The following is a 23375-nucleotide window of genomic DNA, read 5'->3' as shown; positions in this document are numbered from 1 at the left end:
TGCTAAGCCGGGGTGGGGAACCTGCAGCCTCAAGGCCACATGTGGCCCTCTAGGTCCTCACTTGTGACCCTTTGACTGAATCCAAACTTCACAGAATAAATGCCCTTAATAAAAGGATTTGTTCTGTAAAACCTGGACTCAGTTAAAAGGCCACATCCAGGGACCTAGAAGGCCACATGTGTCCTTAAGGCTGCAGGTTCTCCACCCCTGGATGACAGTATCAGTTGGCAACAGCAAAACCAGCATTTCTGGGTCAACAGGGAGGGGAATATTAACTCTATGTCTACCCAACATGTGTAAAATATAAGAAGCCAACAATGTGAATAAACTGAAAAATATTTTCTGTGATATCCTTGAACAGTATTCCTCTTCCACATCTAGATTCAGAAAATGTCTACTATCACCATCATGTTCTCTCTGGTAATAACTGTGGAACCTTCAAAGACATAATGCAAATAGCCATAACATAACATTCTAAACTGAAAACTACTCTGTGTGTGTGTGTGTTGGGGGGGGGGTGCTTATTCATTTAACACCTAAAAGTTTTGTTTTACTCTCACAAAATTTGCGGAAGTGTTGAACAGAAATTACAGAGCTCTGTGATAACTCCAGACTTCTGATGCATTACCACCAAGTTTTGATTAATGACCTATGTGAGAGGTACTGAGCTACTGTGTCAATACAAAAGCCAAACCCTGCCTGCCCTCAATGAGTTTACATGGAAAGCAACACGTCTACACGGCATGCTTGAGGCACATGCACAGCAGAGGGGGTAAGGAAAGGCTTCCTGATGAAGGCAGCCCTCAGGTGAGGAGAGGGAACATTCCTAGCATAGGGAATAGCCAGTGCCAAGGCTGCGGATGACCAGGAGACTGGTCATCTTTCATTGTTAACTAGGGAAATATTTTAGTGCAGGTACACAAGTGTTGAAACCAAGAACTACAAGTCTTTTACAAAGACTTCTATTTCTGAAAAGGATTTTATGCAGATCACTTTATGTAAAGAATCTATAGAGGAAAGTTAAATAAATGCCACGGAGAGCGACTACTAAATAATCCTGACAAGCAGCACTGCTCATAGCGCTAGAAAACCTAAGAGACCACCTTCTCTTCAATAACCGTTCGAGGCTAAAAGCAAAACCAGCAGTGCTGGTTTCAAGAAGACGATCTGGAATTGGTATCCCGAGTCCCAGGTTCAAAGCAGCGCCCACCGAATTCCAGACACTTCCTCGTGGACTTTTACCAGGTAAGACAACAGTGCAGGTGGAGCCCAACGGCACCAACACGGCCACTTCTCCCCCGGGCATTCATCAATAACTAGGTTGACAGAAAAAGGAGATAGGGCTTGTGGGCAAAAACAAAGCATCAGCGACTACTTACCCATAAGTAGTATGTGAACTGCAGAGCAAAAATGGCTATGCCTTCATTATCAAAGGATCCAGCTACTGAACGAGAGATGTAGCCTGGCACAATTGCAATGAAGCAGGCCGCTAAAAGCCCTGCTCCTTGGTTCCACAGTTCTCTGGTGAGCAGGAAAGTAGAAATAGATGTAAGGCCGCTAAAAATTGGTGCTAGGAACACACACACATCTCTTATGTGAACAGTTATATTCAGCATATTTAAAATCCAATGTATAAGGCCAGCTGTCACCATCAACCCTGGGTAGACCTAGGAAGGAAAAAAGTCCAATTAAGTCAATATTTAAGTAATAAAACTGCTTTAAAAAAGTGAATAGTAAAAAACAAAAATACTAAACTACATACAAATGTATTCCTTTCCTATTATTGTATTTTTATTTTATTGTTTTGAATTTTAAGAAAGTATTTTCATATACACAGCAAAACACAAAGAGGATTGTGTATGAATCACAAACCTCCATTCTATACAAGATGGTTTTTAAAATTAGTAATAGTTAACATTTCTATAATGCTTTAAGGTTTATACAACACTTCACAATTATTATCTCATTTTATCTTCACAAAAAGTCAGGGAAGTAGTACTATTATTATCTCAATTTTAGAGCTAAGGAAACTGAGGGCAACAGAGGTTAAGTGAATTTGCCCAGGGTCAAACAGCTAGAAAGTGCATGACGCTGGATTTGAGCTCAGGTCTTCCTGACTCCAGGTCCAGCTTGTGTTACCTCAGAGTTTTTTGGTTTTGTTTTTAATTTTTTAAAATATGTCAAATTACACAAATTCTTTTTCAAAGTTGTCATGCTTATCAATGCTTCCTTCTGAACCTCTCCTGTTAATGCTAGGGCAACATGCCTACTGGTAACCCTTCCATTTCTATCCAAAACAAAACACCCTAGTAATGAAGCAGCAAAGCCAAGCAAAATGAATTTGCACAGGGGCTACTAAGCCCAAAAAGTCTGTGCCCCTCTGTCAGGAGGAAGGCAGCACGCTCCACCAGAGGTGCTCCGGAGACATGACTAGCCCAGTCATTCATCTTTACATTGTGGCTGTCCCAGCATAAATACTCCCCAGGATTCTCTGAACTTGGCTTTGGTTACTTCTAATGGTGTAAGACTCTGCATGACGCTTACAGACCACAGTCTGTTCAGCTGTTCCCCAGGCGTCCCCAGGAGACAACTTAAGGTATCCCCTCACTCCCCAGCGCTCCCTTCATCTTCCCTTCATGATCAGGAAGGGGTTTTATTTTGCTCTTCATCCACTCTGGCCTCACTTACTTACCTGTTGAGTTCCATGTATTCTACCCCAATGGCTTATGGGGTTCACCCTCCTCCAACCACTTCGAATCGCATCCATCCAATGCCCACTCTCTCTACACAACTGTTTCTTCATGTGTGTACACTCTTTACTTGAACCTCAATAGTGAGACACAGTGATGCCCACTCTCTTCTTTCTTTCTACATCAGTGTATTCCTTTTACCTTCACTTCTCTTTCTGTTCCTTGAAACTCTCCAAACAGAACCAGCCCATCTCCTGGCAGTTCTATTTTTCTCATTAACCTCCCCATTACCCTTTGGAGACAAAAAAGTTCTGCAGAGATGTCTGTTTCTTTTCACCCCATTAAAATGTTAGTAAGTACCACTATATAATCACACATCCCCTTCCAAATCTACTTTTCTAGGTTTTTTTTCAACTTTGGTGCTCTTATTTCAAAGCTCCTATCCAGCTCTGGTCCTTTCATTAAAAAAGGCTTGAAAGTCCCAGGTCTTCTGACACCACTGGTATGGTTTCCCTCCTCCCAGTCTCAGCTAGTTAGCCTCACACTGCACTGCTCCAAACTCTGGCCAGCCACTTTCCTAATGGGTAGAACTGGGCTTCCTAGAACCCTTCTATCTCTTTCTGAACTCGCTCCTGCCAGTCAGTTCTCCCCTTTCTCTAGCAGCGAATGCTGAACCAGGCCAGCCTGCTGGGGAAGGGCTCATTTGAGTCCTCTTAGGCACCACCCCCAGATGGCTGATGGTGCACTTGCAGCCCACAGCCCTCTTCAGACGTTGCTGCAGGGCCACATGTTATCACACCTCTCCAGTGTTTCCCCAAGAAGAACATGAAACACTTGACTCTGCTAAAAGATCAGTTAAAATCTAGGTAAACTGGAGCTACAACATTTCCCTTCCTACTCTTACATACTAACTCTGAATAACAGACAACTGATCTTGAGTGGTCCATTCTCAATTACAGTAATAAAGAACAAAAATTTTAAAATGTCACATCTGCTTCCTTCCAATTAGTTGTTCAGGAAAGCTGCTATCCAGTAAGACACAGACATATACCAATTCCCACTATATGTATCTTCTTCAACTATATCATACTAGAAATATTAGGAAGTAACACAAAAACCCAAAAGAAGGCAAGAGAAGCAAATCAAAACACAGGAATATAAGGCTAATACAATCAACAAATTATATCATTTAAAAAAATCAATATTTACGATGCAAACAACCCTCAAGTATCCATACTCTCCCAAAAGACAGATTTAACAAAATAATTAATTACTAATTTATAAAATTAACACAAATTTATCTTATATACTTACAGTCCCACCTACTATTCTTCCTAGTGGATACCATGCTCTTTCATCAAACCAATTTAAAAATTCATAGAACCCATGGGATGCAAGATGATGTGTTGATCTATAGTTAAACCTAGAGAAAGAAGGGAAAAAGGCACATTATTTTCTTTTCATCAAAGTATCAAACAGCTGAACACAAGAGCACCAATCTTTATGCTCAATGAAGGTGGAAAATGCATCTATCTAATCAGGAGTTCTTAATCTGGGGTCCATGAACTTGTGTTGTTTCTTTTTTTAAAAATAACTATTTTATTATAATTGGTTTCCTTTGTAATCCTATGTTTTATTTTATGCATTTAAAAACCATGTTCTCAGAAGGGGTCCATAGTCTTTATCAGACTGACAGCACTAAAGGGGTCCAGGACATAAAAAGAGTCAAGAACCCTGTTAGTCTCCAGCTCTTGGGGGTGGGGGAATGGGATAGCAAACCTATTCATTTATCTCAGTTTATTAACAGGGAAATTCCATGAGAACCAGCCAATAATTTTTTTCATTTCACAAGACTACATTAAATTTTGCACTTTAAGACAGATCTGCGAATGAGTCTGCAGCCAAGACACATAATAATTTTATAAAATTCTTCCAGTGAGTATTTTCCTTTCAAAAGGTTTGTATTGTATCTTAAAAATGAAAAATCCTCAGACTTATTTACCATAACCTTGTAAGAAAGACTAGCATTTATTTTGCTCTATCCTATACTTGTATAGTAGATAACAGAGATAATAGAGTAGGTAACTCTTTGGCAAGTTACAGATGGCTGAGAAAGTTACCTGGCTGATATGTCAGATAAGAATCAAAGAATTTCAGCACTAAAAAAGATTCTAGATCACTTAGTACTCCCACTCCATCATTTTACAGGTAAAGAAACTGAAGCAAAGAGGAAAAATGTAAGCTCTCTCCTTTTTAAGGTGATTTTCTTCATCTTTAATGAGCGCCATTCATTCAACAAAAAATACCAGATAGTTTTGTTCTGAATGGGTCTGGGCATGGGGCTGAGACCAGAGAGTGACACAAATACCAGTACACTCAAGAAGTTAACAATCTTAGAGATTTATTTACTAAAGCAAAACAAGATTAAATAATCAAATCCTCATACTCTATATATCACCAAAAAAATCCATACAGAATAGCAATTTAGACCTTGAAAAAAGCATCTGATCATAGCTCCTTGCCCTTCCTAAAGAGGAGAAAAAATGTAGCCTGGAGAGGTGCAGAGAACTTCAGAGTTGAAAGGTCCTGTCCAGGATCTGGTCCTGTTCAGACAGCTCCTCACTTCCCGCTGGCTGGCTCCTCCACCGTCCTCCTATCTGCCCCCTTTCAGCTCCCTTTTTGGTGTTCTCTTTCCCCATCGGACTGTAAGCTCCTTGAGGCCAGGGAATGCGTTTCTTTTTCATATTTTTATCCTCAGCCTTAGCATGGTACCTGGCACACACCAGGCTCTTAATAAAGGCTTATTGACTACTGTTGGGATACTAAAAATTAGAAAACAATCTCGGCTTCTCTAGACTTTTCTTCTGATTAATCAGTTCACCAATGTTTAAGAAGCATCCACGTTCCAGGATCAAGAGAGGCTATGGCTAGATACACAGACCTACAAGTTATCTGCACAGATACTTCAATCCGTGGGATCTGATGAGTTTCTCATGTGGGAGAGCAGCCAGGCGAAAAGGGCAATGGACGAAGCCTTAGTTAAAGGATGGATAGAGATGATAGCCCAGCAAAGCTGCCCCATGTCAAATACCTGTAGAAAATCACTGAAGTTACCAAGGGAATAGCAGAGCTGAGGAGTCTCCTCCTAATGCCCTTTAGAGGGCAGTGTCAGCAGTGACAGTGATGGCGCTAATGAGTTAGTGGATAAGGAAGAAATGCAGAGAGACATGGATATCTTGAACTCACTAAGTACAAACTTGACTTCTAACCCTAACCACCCCCCTCCCTGCCCTTCCCCTATTCCTGTAGGGAGCACCACCAACCTAGGGCTCATCCTGGACTCCTCCCTCTCTCCAGGCTGTTGCCTCTGCATTACCTCTGGCAGCTTGTACCTCTGTAACATCTGTCCAATAGGCCCTCTTCCCTCCTCTGACACTGTCCTGCCCTGGTCTAGGCCCTTATCACCTCATCTGGGGAGGAAGGTGGGGGCAGGTAGGGTCTGCTTGCCCTAAATCTTTCCCCATTTCAGTCTCCTCCATTCAGTCACTAAAGTGATTTTCCTGAAGTGCGGGTCTGGTCATGCCATTCCTCCCCCACCCCAAACTCCAGAAAATGCTCTATTTGGCATTCAAAGTCCTTCATAGCCTTGTGTCAGTCCCCCTCCCTCCCCCCCACCCCTACCTAGACCTGACATACTCTCTTCAATCAAGTGACACTAACCTCCCACAAGATATTCCATCTTCCGACTGCTGGCATTTTTCCTAGCTTTCTCCTTCGGATTAGAATTCTCTTTCTCATCTCCACCCCTGGCTTCCCCAGACTTCCAGTTAAAATCTCATTTTCTACAAGAAGCTTTTCCTGACCCTCCTTAACAGGCCAGTATCTTCCTTGTGTTCATTAGGTCCAATTTATTGTTTGTACCAAGGTGTTTTCATGGTATCTCTTTCATTAGACTGGGAACTCCCCTGAGGACAGGGGCCCTCTTGGTGGGTGGAGGTGGGGGGCTTTCTTTGTATCTCCAGCACTCAGCACAGTGCCTGGCACGTCACAGGCACTTAATAAATGTTTATTGACCAACTACATTCAGATGTTAAATAGTAAAGGGGAGGAGAGAAACAGAAACAATAATGCAAAGAGATAAGCAGAATCTAGGGAGGTGTTTTAGGAATAAGAAGCCCCAGCCTGTTAGTTTAGCCAAGAAGCCAGAAAAGATTTAAAAGGCCTCTTAGAAAAGAAATTATGGGTAGAGTATGATCCTGAAGAAGGCCAAGTGAGATTAGTCTGGGAAAGAACATAGGACACTTTTCTCTAAACTTTGTATAGTGAGTGCTTGGGGCCTAGCCAAGTGATCTGTCCACAAAAGACAAGGGTTGTTGGAAGTAATACTGGGATAAAAAGAGATTGTGAAATGAGAAGATGGTCCTGTGAGGGAGGCTCGAGGAATATAGTACCCAAGTAAAGGGCAAGGTATTTTACAAAGACCAAAGGAGGCTGGGAACCAGGGTTGGGAGCTGGGAAGTAATGAGAAGACAACCATCATGGAAAGAAAATGGAATGCTAAATACAACTCCCCGAGAAGACAACAATGTGCCATGGGAAAGGCAGACTAATCCATACCCACACAGTACAGTGACGAGCTAAACCATAAACCTCTCCAGTAATGAAGCCTTCACAATTGCATGGATGCAAGATGCAAACTAGACTGCACTAATTTCATAGCAGAAACACCTATGAAAGATTCTGTCAGCAAGACTGCAAACCTTACAAGAAAAAAATAGCACATGCAGAAAACTGGAAAGAGATCTGAAAACTGCCAAAGAGGTGGACAATCCTGGGTCACTGACCCCCTTCTTGCTTAGCTGGGCTCAGTGTTAAAGCTGTGGAACGGCATCCAGAATGTCCTTACCTAAACTAAACCAAGACCATTCTCTGTGTTAAGAAGCTTTCATTCTAAAGATATCTGCGCCCCATCTCTGACTCAATACATTCTACTGCGGAGATTTCAACGAATAAATGCATTTGCCAGGGTTGGCTGTAAATGGGATGTAGTGTGACGGAGTGGGCAGAAGGCTGGGGCTTCATGTCAGAGGACTTGGCCTCAATCCTACACTTTAGCCCCTACCCAGACTACAGAAAAATATCCCCAAAATTCAGTTTCCTAATGGGGATAATATTACTAACCACACAAGGTTGTAAGCAAAGCAATTTTGCAAACTTCAAATGGTTAAAGAAATTCAAGTTATCTACCTCCCACAGGTTTGAGTAGAATGAGACTGAGTTGGCTTTCTGAATACTACAAATGGATTTTTAAACACACACACACACACACACACACCCTACACCCCTTTGGCAATTGGAAAATATTCTAGAATTTTCAAAAATATCACACATTTCCATGTTGTTTATGAAGCACAAGCTAATACAAGGACAAAGAAATGCTGTCTAACTGGTTCTGTCACTTCAAGGAAAGGTCTTTTTCAGAACTGTTTTCCTAATCTAAGCAGCTGGAAAGCAGTAAAAAACTCTTCTACTGGTGGACAATTACAGAACTCATCCAGCAACTACCTCCCCACTGAGATACTGCCCAGAATATGAAATGTTATTAGAAAAGGGACATTTCATAATTTTTTTGTTGAATGAAGGGCCAAATCCGTACCACCCATCACGTTCAGTGTTTGGGGAAGTACTAATATAAATATGGCATGATCCTAGCTCTTAAAAGACTTTAAGGTCTGACATTAGCAATTTCTAATTTCTAGCTATCCAAGGTCTAGTTTTTAAGTGTTGCTTGTATCTAGAATTATGCTCAAAATAAACATTAAGGGGGGGAAGGAACTGCACCCTGGCCCCCTTCTCTTCTCCCTCCCTCCAGGGGAACAGAGTCCTTATATCATGGTAAAGGGTTATCTTCTCTTGATGAAGAACTTGGTAAACTTTGGATTAAATATTCCCCTTTCAATGTTCCCTCAAACACCCGGTTACAGGTCTTAGGAATTGGCTGGGGAAAGCTCCTTCATACCCCATGAACAAAAGTACGAGTGGGCTAGAAGGATGGGTTTAACCTTACGAGAAAATATTTGTGGTCCGTTGTGAAATTATAAAGAAAAATTAGAGTGTTAACAGACAGAGGAGTTTGATAGTGCTTACAAATCACAGCACAGCAACAGTGAAAATTATTTCCTTGAAGCCCAGAATACCACTTGAAAATAGGCTATAGAATTTTTTAATAAATATATTTGGAGAAATGATCCTGCCCCGATAATGCTTCATTCTCCTTTTCTAAGAAAGGGCAGCAAAAGACAAAAAAAGCACCCTCTCACCCTGTTTTCACTCAAAAAAGCAAGTGCTGGGCTTCAGGATCAGGAAGCCACATTAGAGCCTGAAGGGACCTTAGAAACCATGGAGTCTAACGCCTCAGTTCACGAATGAATGAGCTGAGGCCCAAGGAGGTGCAATGATGGCAGAAAGTTGCACAGGTGCTCACCAGCACATGAAGAATCCAGTTATACCATTCCTAACTGGAACTACAGTTACTTCAATACAAGTCTAATTCCCCAAGATTAAGTATTGCTTTATGTACCTTTCAAGAAAGCAGAGAGTGAAGTACATATGGAAAGATTTTCTTTTAAAAAGTTACATTAAAAGGCTTTTTGCCAATTAAAGTGTTAATCTTCAGCAAGCTGGAAAGCTTAGCTCTCCACAACGATTCATTCCCCAAAGCTTTTAAATAGCTAACATTTTAATGTATTATATGCCTGCAAGAATTCGGTTTATTTAGCAGACCCCAAAATGAAAATGACCATAGGAAACTTAGTAAAAAGTTCACAGAACCTCAAATCAAGAGATCTCAAATGAAGAAAGAGAACTTTAGGCCATGTCAGCCCACCCCCTCAGTTCACAGATGAGGCCAAGCACTATCCACTGAGCCACCAGCCACCTCTAACCAGAAAACAGATTCAGGTTAGTTCTCTCTTAGCTTTCAACTGCTCCCATTTAGCACCATTTCTAAATAGGTTGATTTCTGAAGGCACGGAACCTGAGGGCCTCCAAGTATTTTCTCTTCTCTTTTCCTCTGCCCCTGAACTTCTGATCTAGGTCAGTCCAGTCTATTAAATACTGACTAGTCTGCTTCTCTGGGAGGGTCCAAAAGGTGCTTCCAAGCGGAATTAAAACAAACCAAAAACTAACAAACTAACAACAGATTTCCTAAAAAACCCCAGCTGGCACTTTCAAAACAAATGTTCTCCTGCTTTGACAAATGTGCTACTGATCCATATATTCTTATCTAGAAAATCTCTACAGTCAGGCAAATGAATTGGAATCTGAACCCCAAATCCCTGGAAATATTTCCTATTTTCTAAAAGAGCAAAGTTTCAAACAAAGCAGATTTACAAAAAAGACACAGAGACTGGTTCTTCACAAAATGAAACATCTCAGGAATCTTCTACATGGGAAGTTCCCATTGTGCATTTAAAATGATATTCATTTACATACACCTTTTAATGGTGACATCTGAGTAAAGTACAACCAGTAAACCTACAGAATGAGATTATGTTTGAAGTGTTCTAGTTCTTATTAACAATGTCATTCACTACCATTCAGCCTCCTCTACTCTGGTTTCATTAATCCTTATTTGCACTTATCAGAAACATTCAGCATAACAAGCAACCAGTTAGTATTAATAAAGCAACAACTGCATGCCAGGTGCTGTGCTAAGCATTGGGAATATAAGTATAACCAAAAAAATCTCTAAGCTCACATTCTTATGAAGAAGACAAGAGATGTTAAATAGAAAGATGCTAGAATTAGCATACAGGTATATCCTGTATCCACAGAGTATGGTACTCGGTGTGTGAGGGCCAGTTTGGCTGGATCTCAGAAGCCAAGCTGTAGAGTTTAACTGAGAAGCTGGGGACACATGAAGAATGACAGCAAGCAGGAATGGAACTGTCAGGTGAGGGTCTTTCAAAGAGAGAGGAGACATGGGCATATCTGCAGGCATCAGGGAATGAGCAAGTTAATGATGAAAGATGTAAGATTTGAGAATGGGGATGACAGTGGGGGCAATCTGCTGGAGAAGACAGAAGGTGATAGGATCGAGGATGCACAGAGTGGGGTTTGTTTAGCAAGGAGAAGGGCTACCTCTTTATCAAAGACAGGAGTGAAGTACAGAATGATAAAAGATGTCTAAGTGAGAATGAAGAGTGGAGAAGAGGGAACTCCAGGTAAACAAGCTTAATTTTTGGTGAATTATGAGCTGTAGGATGGGGGAAAGTGGCCCAGGATGTTGGGAAGGATTATAAGAACTATCGAGGTGAGTGAGATGGTGGATTAATTAGGTAGAAGCATAAGAATTTCCTTGCTGCAGTGAGGGCTCATTTGAATTTACATAACAAATTTGTAGTGGAAATATTCAAAAAAGTTTGGTGATTTTCTCCAGCTCTGTTCTCATCAAGCATTCTATAGATTTGCTCTTCCTTACATGTGTCTAGCTCTTTGATGAGGTAATAATGCTGACAATAATCTTCCACTCTTCTGCACAAGCTTTTAAAAAGAGTGAGTCTTCTGGCCTCCTCATTATGGCAAATGATTCACATCAGTTAAATTTCTGTATGAAATTGTTATAATTGGCATTAGCACCTTCTATCCATTCCCTATTTTTCAGCATCAATTTCTTATTTTCGGTAGGTCAGGACAAAGGTGTTTAAAATGCACACCATTTTTTTTTTAGTCTTTTATTCCTTCTTCTAGAAGTTTTGTATCAATTCTGATCTTTATTCTAGCAAGGTGGTGGTATGCCTGAAGAAAGATGGATAGTTCAAAAAATGAGTCCCAGGGGCAGCTAGGTGGTGCAGTGGATAGAGCACCAGCCCTGAAGTCAGGAGGACCTGAGTTCAAATCCGACCTCAGACCAAACACTTGACACTTACTAGCTGTGTGACCTTGGGCAAGTCACTTAACCCCAATTGCCTTAAAAACAAAAACAAAAAATGAGTCCCACAATCAAGCTTAAATCCTTCTTTGAAATGTTATCAATTTCATTTTCTGGAATGTTATTGGGCACTCACCATATCCACAACCTTCTGCTTCTTTTCCTGAAGAAAGGATTTATGAGGCATAGGAGCAGAGTAGTAGGAAGGTCCCTGGGTAATGTGTTCAAGTCACTGATCTCTCCTCCTGAACCATCTTTACCAACATAGATTTGGCTATCCTCAGCTATTCCCACATTTGCATGTAAGTCACTAAGTATCAAAGTCTATGTTAATTTAATCTGATAGGTCTTTGAGTTCAAGGAATTTTTCTACTTCATCATCTTCTTAAACACATGTTGGCACAGAAAATACAATTATTGTCATAGTGGATTTAAAAAAACCAACAACTTATCCTGAGCACTGCAGTATGATGTGACCAACCGTCCAAGAAATTTATGGTGCTTGTTGCCTTTGCTTATGCAATTAAAAACTGCCTACTCCTTTACTTACTTGTCCAATGAGAACCCATAAGCCATCCTTCCACTCAGCTGCAACAAGAATATCAAAATTGACACAGCTCAGTTCTTCAAACAGTATAGCCATTAACCAGTAAGTGGCCAGAGATCTCACCCCGAAAAGTATTAACGATTAAGAACGTTTATAAACTATGTAAGACTGTGAGTCTTAGGCCTCAACTTCCTTTCCCACAACTTGGTCACCAGGCACTGCTGAAGAAAGATACCACGTAGGACTAAGGACCATTTTTTACTTTTCTGTTTCCTGGGATGCTATGACAAAAGAATTCATCACAATTAGGTATGAGAGTAAGGTTCTATTAAAAGTATTTGTCATAAGGTATTTTAACTACATAAAATATTTTACATTCCCCTAAGCAAGGCATCTTTATTCTGAGTTGTTCTTAAATCTTTAAAACCCTCCTCAATTTTAAAATGGTAACTGTGCCAAAACAAAAAACAAAACAAAATCCCAAGAACCATGGACTATGAAAGTAACCAGGCTGAGGTGCCTTTTTAAAAATGTTCTAACATGGATAAGCTTAAATGTTAGAAAACTAAAGTTTAGGAGTCTAAAAGCCAATTAGAGTGACTCATTACCCAAAGATCAAGCTATGTGTCCTATTTTGAGCCAACAATTCACCATAATAAGGATGAAAAAAGAACACTGTATACAGTAACAGCAACATTGTTTTTAAGAACAACTTTGAGCAAGTTAGTCATTTTGACTATTATAAATACCCAAATTAACTACAAAGGACATATAAAGGAAGATCTTCTCTGCGTCCAGGGAAAGAACTCATAAAGAGAAATACGTATAGAATGATTTTACATATATATATATATATTTGTGTCTAATGGTAGACATCTATGGGGGCGGAGGGAAAGAAAAAAAGAAAAATTACATGATAACTTTATTATATATTTAAAAGCAATGGCAAATTATACATGATAGATTTGCAGTTTCATATGTAGTCATCTTTTTTTTAAAAATTATGTTATGGAAATGCATGTCTTATTCCATTTTTTAAAAAAAAGGATAAGACAAACTGAAACTGGAAGAAAAAAAAGTTGAATTATTCTCAAACTTAGACAATGCCATTGATAAAATGGATTTTAAAAAACATGGCAGGGTAACAATTTCATTTTCTCTTTCAATCTATCTACTCCCCCCTTTCCTGGTATTTCCCAGTGCCTGTCATTTACCTAACACCACCATCCCCTCCCCTGCCTTTCACAGCCAATCTCTTAGAAAAGAATCTGAGCATTATTGCCTCTGCTTCTCCACATCTCACTCCTCAACTCCTCCCAGTCTGGCTTTGGAACCCACTCCCCCCTTCACTGACACTGCCTTCAAGAAAACCTGCGTCTCTCTATTGCTAAACTTTTCTGTTTCCCAACTTCTATTCTTGTCAAGTCAGCAAGCATTTATTAAGCACTTAACTATATGTCAGGCACTGCTTTTTAGGAATTAGGATTTAGGAAACACAGCACAAGCAAAGCTAGTTCTTGACTTCAAGGACATTCTAATAGGGGAATACATAGAAGGAAGCTGAAAAGTATGGGGCTGGCGGGGGCACAAAGGAGAGAATGTAGGAGGAAAAGGGGGTCTGATGGAGGAAAATAACAGGAAGGTCAGGAATGAAAAGGTGAATGACGGGTGCACTAATTTTCTTAAAATGATGGTTCCAAGAGGCACTGACCAATCAGAGGAAAAAGGGATGAATAATCTTTTTAGGGTGGGTGAAAAGGCTGCTGGTTTTTGTTGAAGAAATAAGTCTAGAGAGGGGTAGAATGATGAGCGTACAAATTGACTGGGCCCAGATTTCTTTTCCATCATGAACTCCAGGAGGAATTGGTTACTTCACTCCAGAGAGTTTATAGAATTGACCCCAACCACCAATTCCTCCTTGTTTGTGAGATCAGATCAAATCTGTTGTAATAACACTGGTAGAATTCTTTAAACTAAAATACTCTAAATAAAAGTATATCTGGTATTAAGGGTGGCTTTTAAAGGGAGGGGAGATGGACATAGCTATATGCAAAACAATGTAATTTGGGAAGTGTATTTCCTATGACTTTATTTGGGGCAAAAGGTTTCCTCAAAGACACCCATCAAAATATACCCAAAGAATCTCTTATGAATTTCACAACTCTGATGGGGCTGTTTCACTTTCTGATTTGAGTTCTAATAAATAGAGGATTCATGCAGTATAGTACAGTACAGTACAACATCTGATAGCAAATTGTGACTGGTTGCCGTACTGCCCACCTTACTTAACGGACTGAGACACGCATTTGAAAACTTCCTCCTATGTAATCACAAGGAAAGTGATTGGTTGTTGAACAAGTCTAGTGTTTGTGATTTCGGTTACAATTGTGGAACCAGGCCCTTGATTTGGCACACAAACCTCTGACACACCACTTCTGTGGGAAAATGAAGTTTTGACCTCTGTCAGATTTCTGCTTTGCACTTCACTGTGTATGACAGCCGCTCAGGGCACTTTCCCTTTCTGCTTCCGTCTCCTCATCTGTAAAGGAGGATATCACCTCGCTAGTTCAGTGCTGTTATGAAGCTCAAATGAGGTCAATTCTCTATGGCACTTTGCAGACCTTACAAAAGCTATTTAGTGGTTAAAAGTATTATTAAAAGCAATAAAAGAATGGCAGAATAATCTAATGTTTAAAATTGAAGATGAAAAAATCAGTTCAAAAAAAGTTCCAAGATAAAAAGATTACAGCTATTCCTAAAGACTATTTTGGTGACAATCACATAGAAGGATATAATAACCATCTGAATAAACATCTGAGATTGAATTGGTGCTATGAAACAAGGACTTTATTTTAAAAATTCCTAACAGGTACACATTCACTGCTCATAGAAACAACAACTGTTAAGTTATTTTGGTCAAAATATAATTAGTCAAAAATGTAAAAACCTAACATGGAATCAGACAGTAAAACATCTCTCTAACACAGGTAACAGTGGCGTGTGAACTGTGTTTCTGTCTAAGCATTTTCTCCTAAAACCAAAAGCTTCTAAGAATTGATTATCACATTGTTCAGAACTACTGAAGCAGGGGAACTGAGGCACCTGTGGGAATTCCTTTAGAAAAGCAAAACTGGATTTCTAACTTGGGGATTTCTTAAGTTTTCTTAGAGCTAGAAACATTTTCATTAACTTAGAAACAAACTGACAAGATTAATCAACAGTATGATTTTATATTTTAAACCAGCAGCGCCAAACTCCAGCAGAGACAGAGGCCCCCAAGCAGTACATCTGTGATCCCCACGAGGCTCACACGGGCTTAGAAAACCATCTATCACCATTACCTCTGGTTTGCCAATCACATTCTGATCCAGTCTGGGCCCATTTCGGAGTACTGTGAGCTGTGTGTTTGACACTTCTGCTTTCAACTATTCCTTTTCATTTACCAATTAAGAAAATGCAAGATATTTTTAAAAGAGGGTTTGAGTGCCTACTACATGCAAGGCAAGGTAGTTATGAGGCAGAGTAAGCAATGTATAAAATGATGCTTGTAAACAACACAGAAACAATGGCAGAAAAGGATGAGAAAGAGCAGGTAAAGAAAGACGAGTGAAAAAACCCCAGCAAGTACACAGATGAAAGTGATAACTCTGGTGCCATAAGCTGAGGCCCCCTCCCTTCGCTTTCATTATGTGTCTCCAGGGGATCGGGGGACCACTGGCAGAAGGACTAAATCACAACTGTGGCAGAATCTCTCAAAGATATCTTGCACTTGGAGCTGTGGCTGAAATGGTACTGAGAGAAACACAATTGACACTGGCTAAATTACTGATCACTGAAGTCTAGGAGACAATTGCATTTGCTTAAACAGACACACGAGGTTTCAGCAGTGGACAGAACAGAGCAAGTATTTGGGAAAGGGTGGGGCCAAGAAGGAAGGAGGCAAGTTGTGGAAGGTCATTGGATTGGGCGATTGGGAAATTGCAGGTGACTTTGAAGAGGGAGGTTGCAGTGAGAACTCGAAAGCCTGGAAGGATAATGATGCCCTTGGCAGAAATGGGCAAGTCTGGAGGAAGAAAACAAAATATGCCCAATGGAAAGAGAGTTGAATTAAAAACCCGAGGCCCTGTGTTCCAAGTCCATCTCTGCGGCTGGTCCCTTCCTGATTGAATTCTGTGCTCCTCTAAGGTCTGGGCCCAGAACACAGCCCATCCAAGCCTTCTTACTCTTCCCCCAATCCCCCAGGGTTCGGAGCCTAACCCTGGGGCACCTGCCACAGATCATAGGTGAAATGGGAAGGACAGGAAAGGTTTAGGCTGGGGGCAGAGACGCTTTGCCTGGGCTGCCAGAAGGGGAACTTCATACCAGTGTCAAATACTGACATTGGGCACAGAAGTTGGGGGCTTGCACAGACACCGAAAGCCAACTGTGGGAGGGGGCAGAGGCTATCTGTACCTATGGGAGTGCCATAAGCCACTCCAGAAGTGCTGCTTATTAATGAGAAAAGGGAATGGTGTGGATGGACAGGAATTAAGCCCTACAACTGGCTATCCAGATAGTGATGGCTGCCCTTCTTGCCCTCAGTCTGGTTAGTTATCCCACCCACTGGAGAGCCAGAGACCCTACTTTGGAGGTCACCGCTATAAACGTTTTTCTTTTTCTCTATTAGAATGTTTAATTTTTTAAGAAATACTTTCTTTTCAGTTCCAAATTCCTCCTCCCCCACTCACTGAGAAAGAAAAACAAAACCGACACAAATATTGTAGTGAGCAAGGCAAATCCCCACATTTATAGTTCCCCTCCAAAAAGCTTCACCCTACCCTCTGAGCCCCTCACTCCTCTATCTGGAGGTGGGCACAATGCTTCACTGAGTCTTCTGGAGCTGGCCTCGCTTCCACTGAATTGGTCAGTGTTCCTAAGTCTTTCAAGGCCGCTTGTCTTTACAATATTGTTTAACTGTAAAAACTGTTTACCGAGCTCTGCTCACTTCACAGAAGTCTCCTCAGGTTCTTTTGAAACCATTCCCTTCATCATTTCTTACCGTATGATAACTTTCCATCACATACATATATCCTGACTTGTTTAACCACACCCCAATTGATGGGCATCATTCAGTTTCCAATTTTTTTGCCACCAGGAAAAGAACTGTTTTAAGTATTTTTGTATTTTACTCATGAGTCCTTTTCCTTTGATCTCTTTGGGGTTTAGACCCAGTATTAGTATCACTGGGTTAAAGGGTATGCACAGTTTAATAACTTTGTGGGTCCAATTCCACATTGTTTTTCAGATGAGCCGGACCAATTTCCTCACAGTCCTTCTGGCATGTATCATTTTTCTTCTTTTGTCAACAGTAACAATCTAATGGGTGTAAAACAGTGTTGTTTTAATTTGTATTTATTAATGATTTAGAACAATTTTTCATATAGCTATTGATCTCTTGGATTTCTTCCTCTGAAAACTCTATTCATATCCTTTGACCATTTATCAATTGGGAAATTGAATTAGTTTCCAACATATTTTAAAAATGAGACACTTGTCAAAGAAACTTGTTACTAAGACCTCTCCCCCCATTCTCTCCTCTTCTAGTTTTAGCTGCATTGGTTTTGTATGTGCAAAACCTTTTTAATTTTATGTGACCAAAATTACCCATTTTACCTCCTAAGAACACTTTGCTTTCTTGTTTGGCCAAGAACTCTTTCCCTATCTGATCTGAAAGGTAGTTTCTTCCTGGCTCCTCTGATTTGCTTATGTCCTAAGCAGTGTTTTTCAGATTGTTGGGCTGGCACTGGAAAGAGCAAAGTGGTCAGATACTGGGCACGCCCAAAAGCACTCGCTCCTCACTATGCCTCTTAGATGTAGCCTTAGTTTCCTTTAACTTTTAAAAATCTTTGTTTACTTCTGTGTAAAACAGAAATAAGCTGTATGGGGCTCACAGTTAATGAGCAGGCACTATGGGAACCCCACCCCCAGTCCCTCAGGGCAATCCAAGCATCATACTTAACCCCTAACTCTGTAAATATTAGTAAACCTTAACTAAAAAAAAAATTCTAACCAGCATCTCTAACACCGACCATAGCCCATTCTTGTCACAGCCTGTCAATCAGCAGCATCTGACTTACTGTAAACAAATGCTGGGGGCTAAGGCACAAGGATTTTCCTGTTGGCGGGTGAGAAGCACAAGGTGTGTGGGACAGCATCCCATCTGCTCTAAGAATTCAAGATATTACAATTCTAGGCTAGAAAGGAGTAAATGGAATGAGGATCTTAATTTATTTCAACTGCGGTCTGAAAGAGAGAGAGGCAGGTAGATACTGCCAGGCCCAGGATCCCCGCACCTCCCCCTACTACCTCGGTGCTCCCCTAACTGAAAGCCTTCCTGTCCAGTCACTCTGCAAGCTTCTGTATGTATCTGTTAACAGTCCAAATCCCAAACTTTTCTTTGGTCACAGCTTTGAAGGATCATTTTTCACTTGGTCTACACGATCCTGTCTTTCTTAGATTTGGGTTCGTCAGATATCTGAGCTGTTCGTCTTACCTTTCTCTTTTATAGAAGCATCTAAATTTAGAAGCAGATCTAATTCTTTATCCATATGGTCCACAGCTAGCTGCAATGGGAAGGCAATGTTCTGGGCCTAAGAATGGGACCTAAGCCCCTCTTTACCTGTGGGCATGGGATTAAAAACGATCCATAAGGTACAATCTGTCATATAAATATGTGCAGAGAAAAGTGACCATTTGGCAAATCGCACAAAATTGTAAGTCACTGAATTACCCCACATAGGTGAGGGTTATTTTACAGGCCCAAATCTCATTGATGTTACCAAGGACAAAGTGAAGACCTCTGCACCTCTAGCCCCTCTACCCTCAATGCCATTTCTGATTACATACTTTCCATAAAACTGACTGAACAGAAATTGTGATTAACAACTCTACAACCTTTAGAAACTTTATTAAGTAAATACATCACCTGTGGCTAGGCAATGATCCAGACACAACCCCTTGTCCTCTTGAGTGTACAATATGGGTGAGGAATACATATTTGGGTATGTCCTGTAATAACACACATATACGTACCAGATGTATAGCACAGACTCTTAAAAGTATAAGACAAAAATTATGAGTAAAGGTTGGAGAAGGAAAGATCATTTTTAAAGGGAGTTAATCAGAGAAGACATCATGGAAGGGCTCAGACTTGAAGGATACATATCCTGACCACCAGCAGGGTGAGGTGAAAGAAGATTGCAATGAAAGCAAGAGTGACTCGGGGCAGGTAGGTGGTGCAGTGGATAGAGCACCAGCCCTGGATTCAGGAGGACCTAAGTTCCAATCCTGCCTCAGACACATAACACTTAACTAGCTGTGTGACCCTGGGCAGGTCACTTAACCCTGTTGCCTAGCAAAAAAAAAAAAAAAGAAAAAAAAAAAAGAAAGCAAGAGTGACCAAGGCATTGAGAATGCCCAAGATCGTGAGGGCAATGTCCTCTCCCCAAGATACGCCATGTAGTCTAGCAGGATGGGATGGGCCACCCTGACTGCTGATGGGTGCGTAACAGATACAATCAGCAAGATCTCTAGAGGGAAAGCAGTATTTCCGGAGTACTTTGTTACGGCAATGAAGCTAAGAAGGACTAGAATTTAAAAGACCTCAAAGTACCAAGCTTCATCTACTGACACAGGGTAGTTTTTTTTTTAATTCATAAAGAAAATGAATATTTTTATTTCAAAGTAAAAATTATGGTGTCAATTAATGTACCCGGCCTTTATGTACCTTCTGGCATATAATTGGAGAAATGACTGACAAGATAATTAGAACTCTATATTTCTACCATTACATATCTATATGCTTATGTTTATGTAAATTCTTCACTTATGTAAATCCATTCATTTACAAGAACTATTTTAAAGTTCTAACTATAGGGATGACCTCGTGATAATGTTATTTTCAGAGTCTCCGCTTAAATCAGAAGCTGTCCCTATAGGTGAGATACCCTTATGATTTCCTGTAACTGATGCTCTCTTGGACAAGGCTTAGTTCACTATATAGCAGGATCATCACTGTAAGGCTAATGTATAATAATATTTGTTAAACTGGGGGGAAAAAAAGAAGCCAATAAATTTCATGACAAAACACTAGGGAAATCTTCAGGCTCCATTACTGTAAACTGGTGTGATGTGCTAAGCTGGTTTGAAAAACAAAACAAAACAAAACAAAACAAAAAAACAGAAGGGGAATTAAAACAGGAATTATAGGAGCAGAGATTAAAGCTGGCAGGACTTGGAGGCCTTCCCCAGCCCATGCCAGAAACGGCAAGTGCCCACACCTATTCACTCACTGAGGTGGGACTTAAACCGGGAGCTTCCTTTATCCACCGGCCCACCCATCATGCCTTCTATTCCCACTCCATTGCCCTCCCTTCTCATCGCTTGCCACAAATAAAAAGCCAGAAGACAGAGTCCCTCAAAAGCAGTCTCTGCAACCACAACTAAGCTGTTGCACTTTTTTCTTCCCAATCCCCATCTACCAATTCTAATATTCCCTAGGAGTAGTACAGATTAAAATGTATACAGATGCTATTATAGATTTATATACAATTAAATATAACTAAAAACACACTCTCAGTAACTATTCCTTTCAATTAATATTAAATTGGTGACAAAAAACAAAATCCATTACATTATTAATATCTTTAAATACTCTTAACCTGGCTCACATTTACAAGATCTATCTCTAAATAACTACACAATCCTCATTGCTTTAACAATTCAATAAGTGAAGGCTGAAAAGTTTGAAGGCAAAAACCTGCATTCTACCTCCAGAGATAAAAATGATACAATATTCTGAATTTTAAAAAATCTTTAGCTTCCTAACAAATACTGCTGTAAGTGAAGCGAACATGGAATTATTTTAGAAACAGAAAAACCTAGAGTAAATACAATCAACTTGACTGTCCCTAATATAGTCTACCAGGGCTGGGGAACCTGCAACCTCGAGGCCACATGTGGCCTTCCAGGTCCTTGGGTGCAGCTTTTTGATCGAGTCCAAGTTTTACAGAACAAATCCTTTTATTAAGGGGATTTGTTCTGTGGATTTTGGATTCAGTCACAGGGCCACACTTGAAGACCTAGAGGGCCACATGTGGCCTTGAGGACACAGGTTCCCCACTCCTGGATACTGCTTCGTTAAGTTTAAAGATTTAATGACATGAACTCTGTCATCAAGTCTTCAGTTTTTACAAAATGACAAAGGTTAAGAATGACTAGAAAGTAAAATGACTCATGAAACACTTTCATTATTCCCAGTATTACCACAAATGTAATGCAAACTAAAGTGAATGCATATACCACTTGAATTTTTACTTTTCCAGAGAGATGAATGAATGGCAAAACTATTTGGAAGGTTCAGAGTTAAGCCATACTTAACTGTTCTTAGAGTGCCAGGCCTGAAGTCAGGAAGACTAGAGTTCAAATGCAGCCTCAGACTAGCTGTGATTCCATGGGAAAATTACTTAATCTGTGCCTGCCTTCATTTCCTCAACTATCAAATGTGGATAATCACAGCACCTACTCCCAGGTTGTGGTGAGGACCCAAGGAAATCACATTTGTAAAGCGCTTAGCTTACTACTACCTGGCACCCAGTCAGGGCTACAACATAAATGTTAGTTATTTTTACTGTTAGTTCTACTCCTTTCATTTTACAGGTGAGAAACTGGGGTCTGGATTGATTATGAGGTGACTTGTCCAAGGTCCCACAGGGAGTGCCAGAGGTGGGATACGAACCCAAGTTCTGGGTTTCCTGGACAAGCAAGGACTGAATTCTGGGCACTGGTGCATGTCTGGGGCTTTAAGAGAACTGTTTTCAAAGACTTCAGAAAAAGGACCATCAGGATCCCACAACTGGAATAAGCTAGTACTAGTAGGAAGCTCTAAAGAAATAAATACTATTGGGGCAGCTAGGTGGCACAGTGGATAGAGCTCCAGCTTGGAGTTTGGAAGACCTGAGTTCAAATCTGGCCTCAGACACTTAGCACTTACTAGCTGTGCCACCTTGGCCAAGTCACTTAATCCCAACTGCCTCACTAAAATAAAACAAATAAATATACTATTGAAACAAATTAGTCTAATATGAAAAAAAAGGATGCTGTCTAAAGATACCAATGTATAGATGACTCATTGACAAATTCAGTTTATAAAGACATGGAGCAGACAGAAGCAGAAATGGGCAAGTAACAGAGAACAAAGGCTTTCTAAACACTGTCCCAGAGCGGCTGAGGCCAGAACACCCCAAATGTTATCATGATGAAAGCTGACAGGACGAGTAGGTCAATCAGGAGAATGCCAGACTTCCCACACGCTTGGATGGCAGCAAAAACATGTTAAGAGTTTCTGGTCCTTGCCTTATGCAAAATACTGCAAGCAACGGGCTAGAGAATTAGCTGTTGGGTAGACATGGAACTGGCTGAATGAACCCCAAGAGTAGTTAATGCTAAGCAATACAAACTTGGTTCCTATGAGGGCGCCCTCTGCCCCATTCTATTCAACCTTAGGTAGAGGCATGAGTAACTTAGCAACTTTGTACATGATACAAAACTGGGAAAGAGAACTTTACACCAGAAAATAACCAGAATCCAAATGAGGAAACACAATGGAAAAACCACCTAACTCCATTTAAGAATTAAATCTATTTCCTAGGAATCTCAAGGCCTACTTCGGTGTTCCAAAAAGTCAACTCCATAAATTCAGATGGGGAAAGTATGGCTAGACAATAGTTTCACATGAAAAATGTGAAGTGACAAGTTAAAAAAAAAAAAAATCTCACCCAATCTTAGGTTACATGAAGAGATATGGTATCAAGAGCAAGGTGGTAAGACTCGACCATGCACCATGTCTGAAGGACGCCAGCAAGCTTGAAGGGGAGAGATCCAGAAGGGCAACCAGTCACGAAACCATTGGAGGCGACAAAGACCTTACGGAGATCAATGTATGGAAGTGAGGACGTGATCAAGAGAAGGCAAGGGCTGGTACGGTCCAGGAAAGGTGGCTTCCTTTGTTCTATTCTGGTCCCCAGGGAGCAGAATTAGCAATAAAATCACCAAGCAGCACATTCAGAATTGTTTTAAGAAGAATGTCTTGACCACGAGGGCCATCTCAGAGTGGGGGCAGCCTCAGGACGTCTCCAAGCAGGGAAGATTCCTGTGTCTGTGCAGGTAG

The 23375-nt window shown here is 40.6% G+C and overlaps 1 protein-coding gene across 1 annotated transcript in view; it reads right to left on the bottom strand.

Annotated features, from left to right (window-relative positions):
- Nucleotides 1-23375, bottom strand: part of STT3B (STT3B, catalytic subunit of the oligosaccharyltransferase complex) — a 94472-nt gene that overhangs the window by 52137 nt on the left and 18960 nt on the right. The window contains exons 2-3 of the mRNA XM_027872256.1: nt 4005-4113; nt 1380-1667 (exon numbers count right to left, since the gene is read on the bottom strand). Of these exons, the coding sequence (XP_027728057.1) occupies nt 1380-1667; nt 4005-4113 (397 nt within the window). The remainder of the gene's footprint in view (nt 1-1379; nt 1668-4004; nt 4114-23375) is intronic.

Source organism: Vombatus ursinus, unplaced genomic scaffold (genome assembly GCF_900497805.2).
Source record: "Vombatus ursinus unplaced genomic scaffold, bare-nosed wombat genome assembly UNPS02014799.1, whole genome shotgun sequence".
Taxonomy (NCBI): Eukaryota; Metazoa; Chordata; class Mammalia; order Diprotodontia; family Vombatidae; genus Vombatus; species Vombatus ursinus.
The sequence above is the reverse complement of the archived record's forward strand: the minus strand, read 5'-3'. Positions and strand labels throughout refer to the sequence as shown.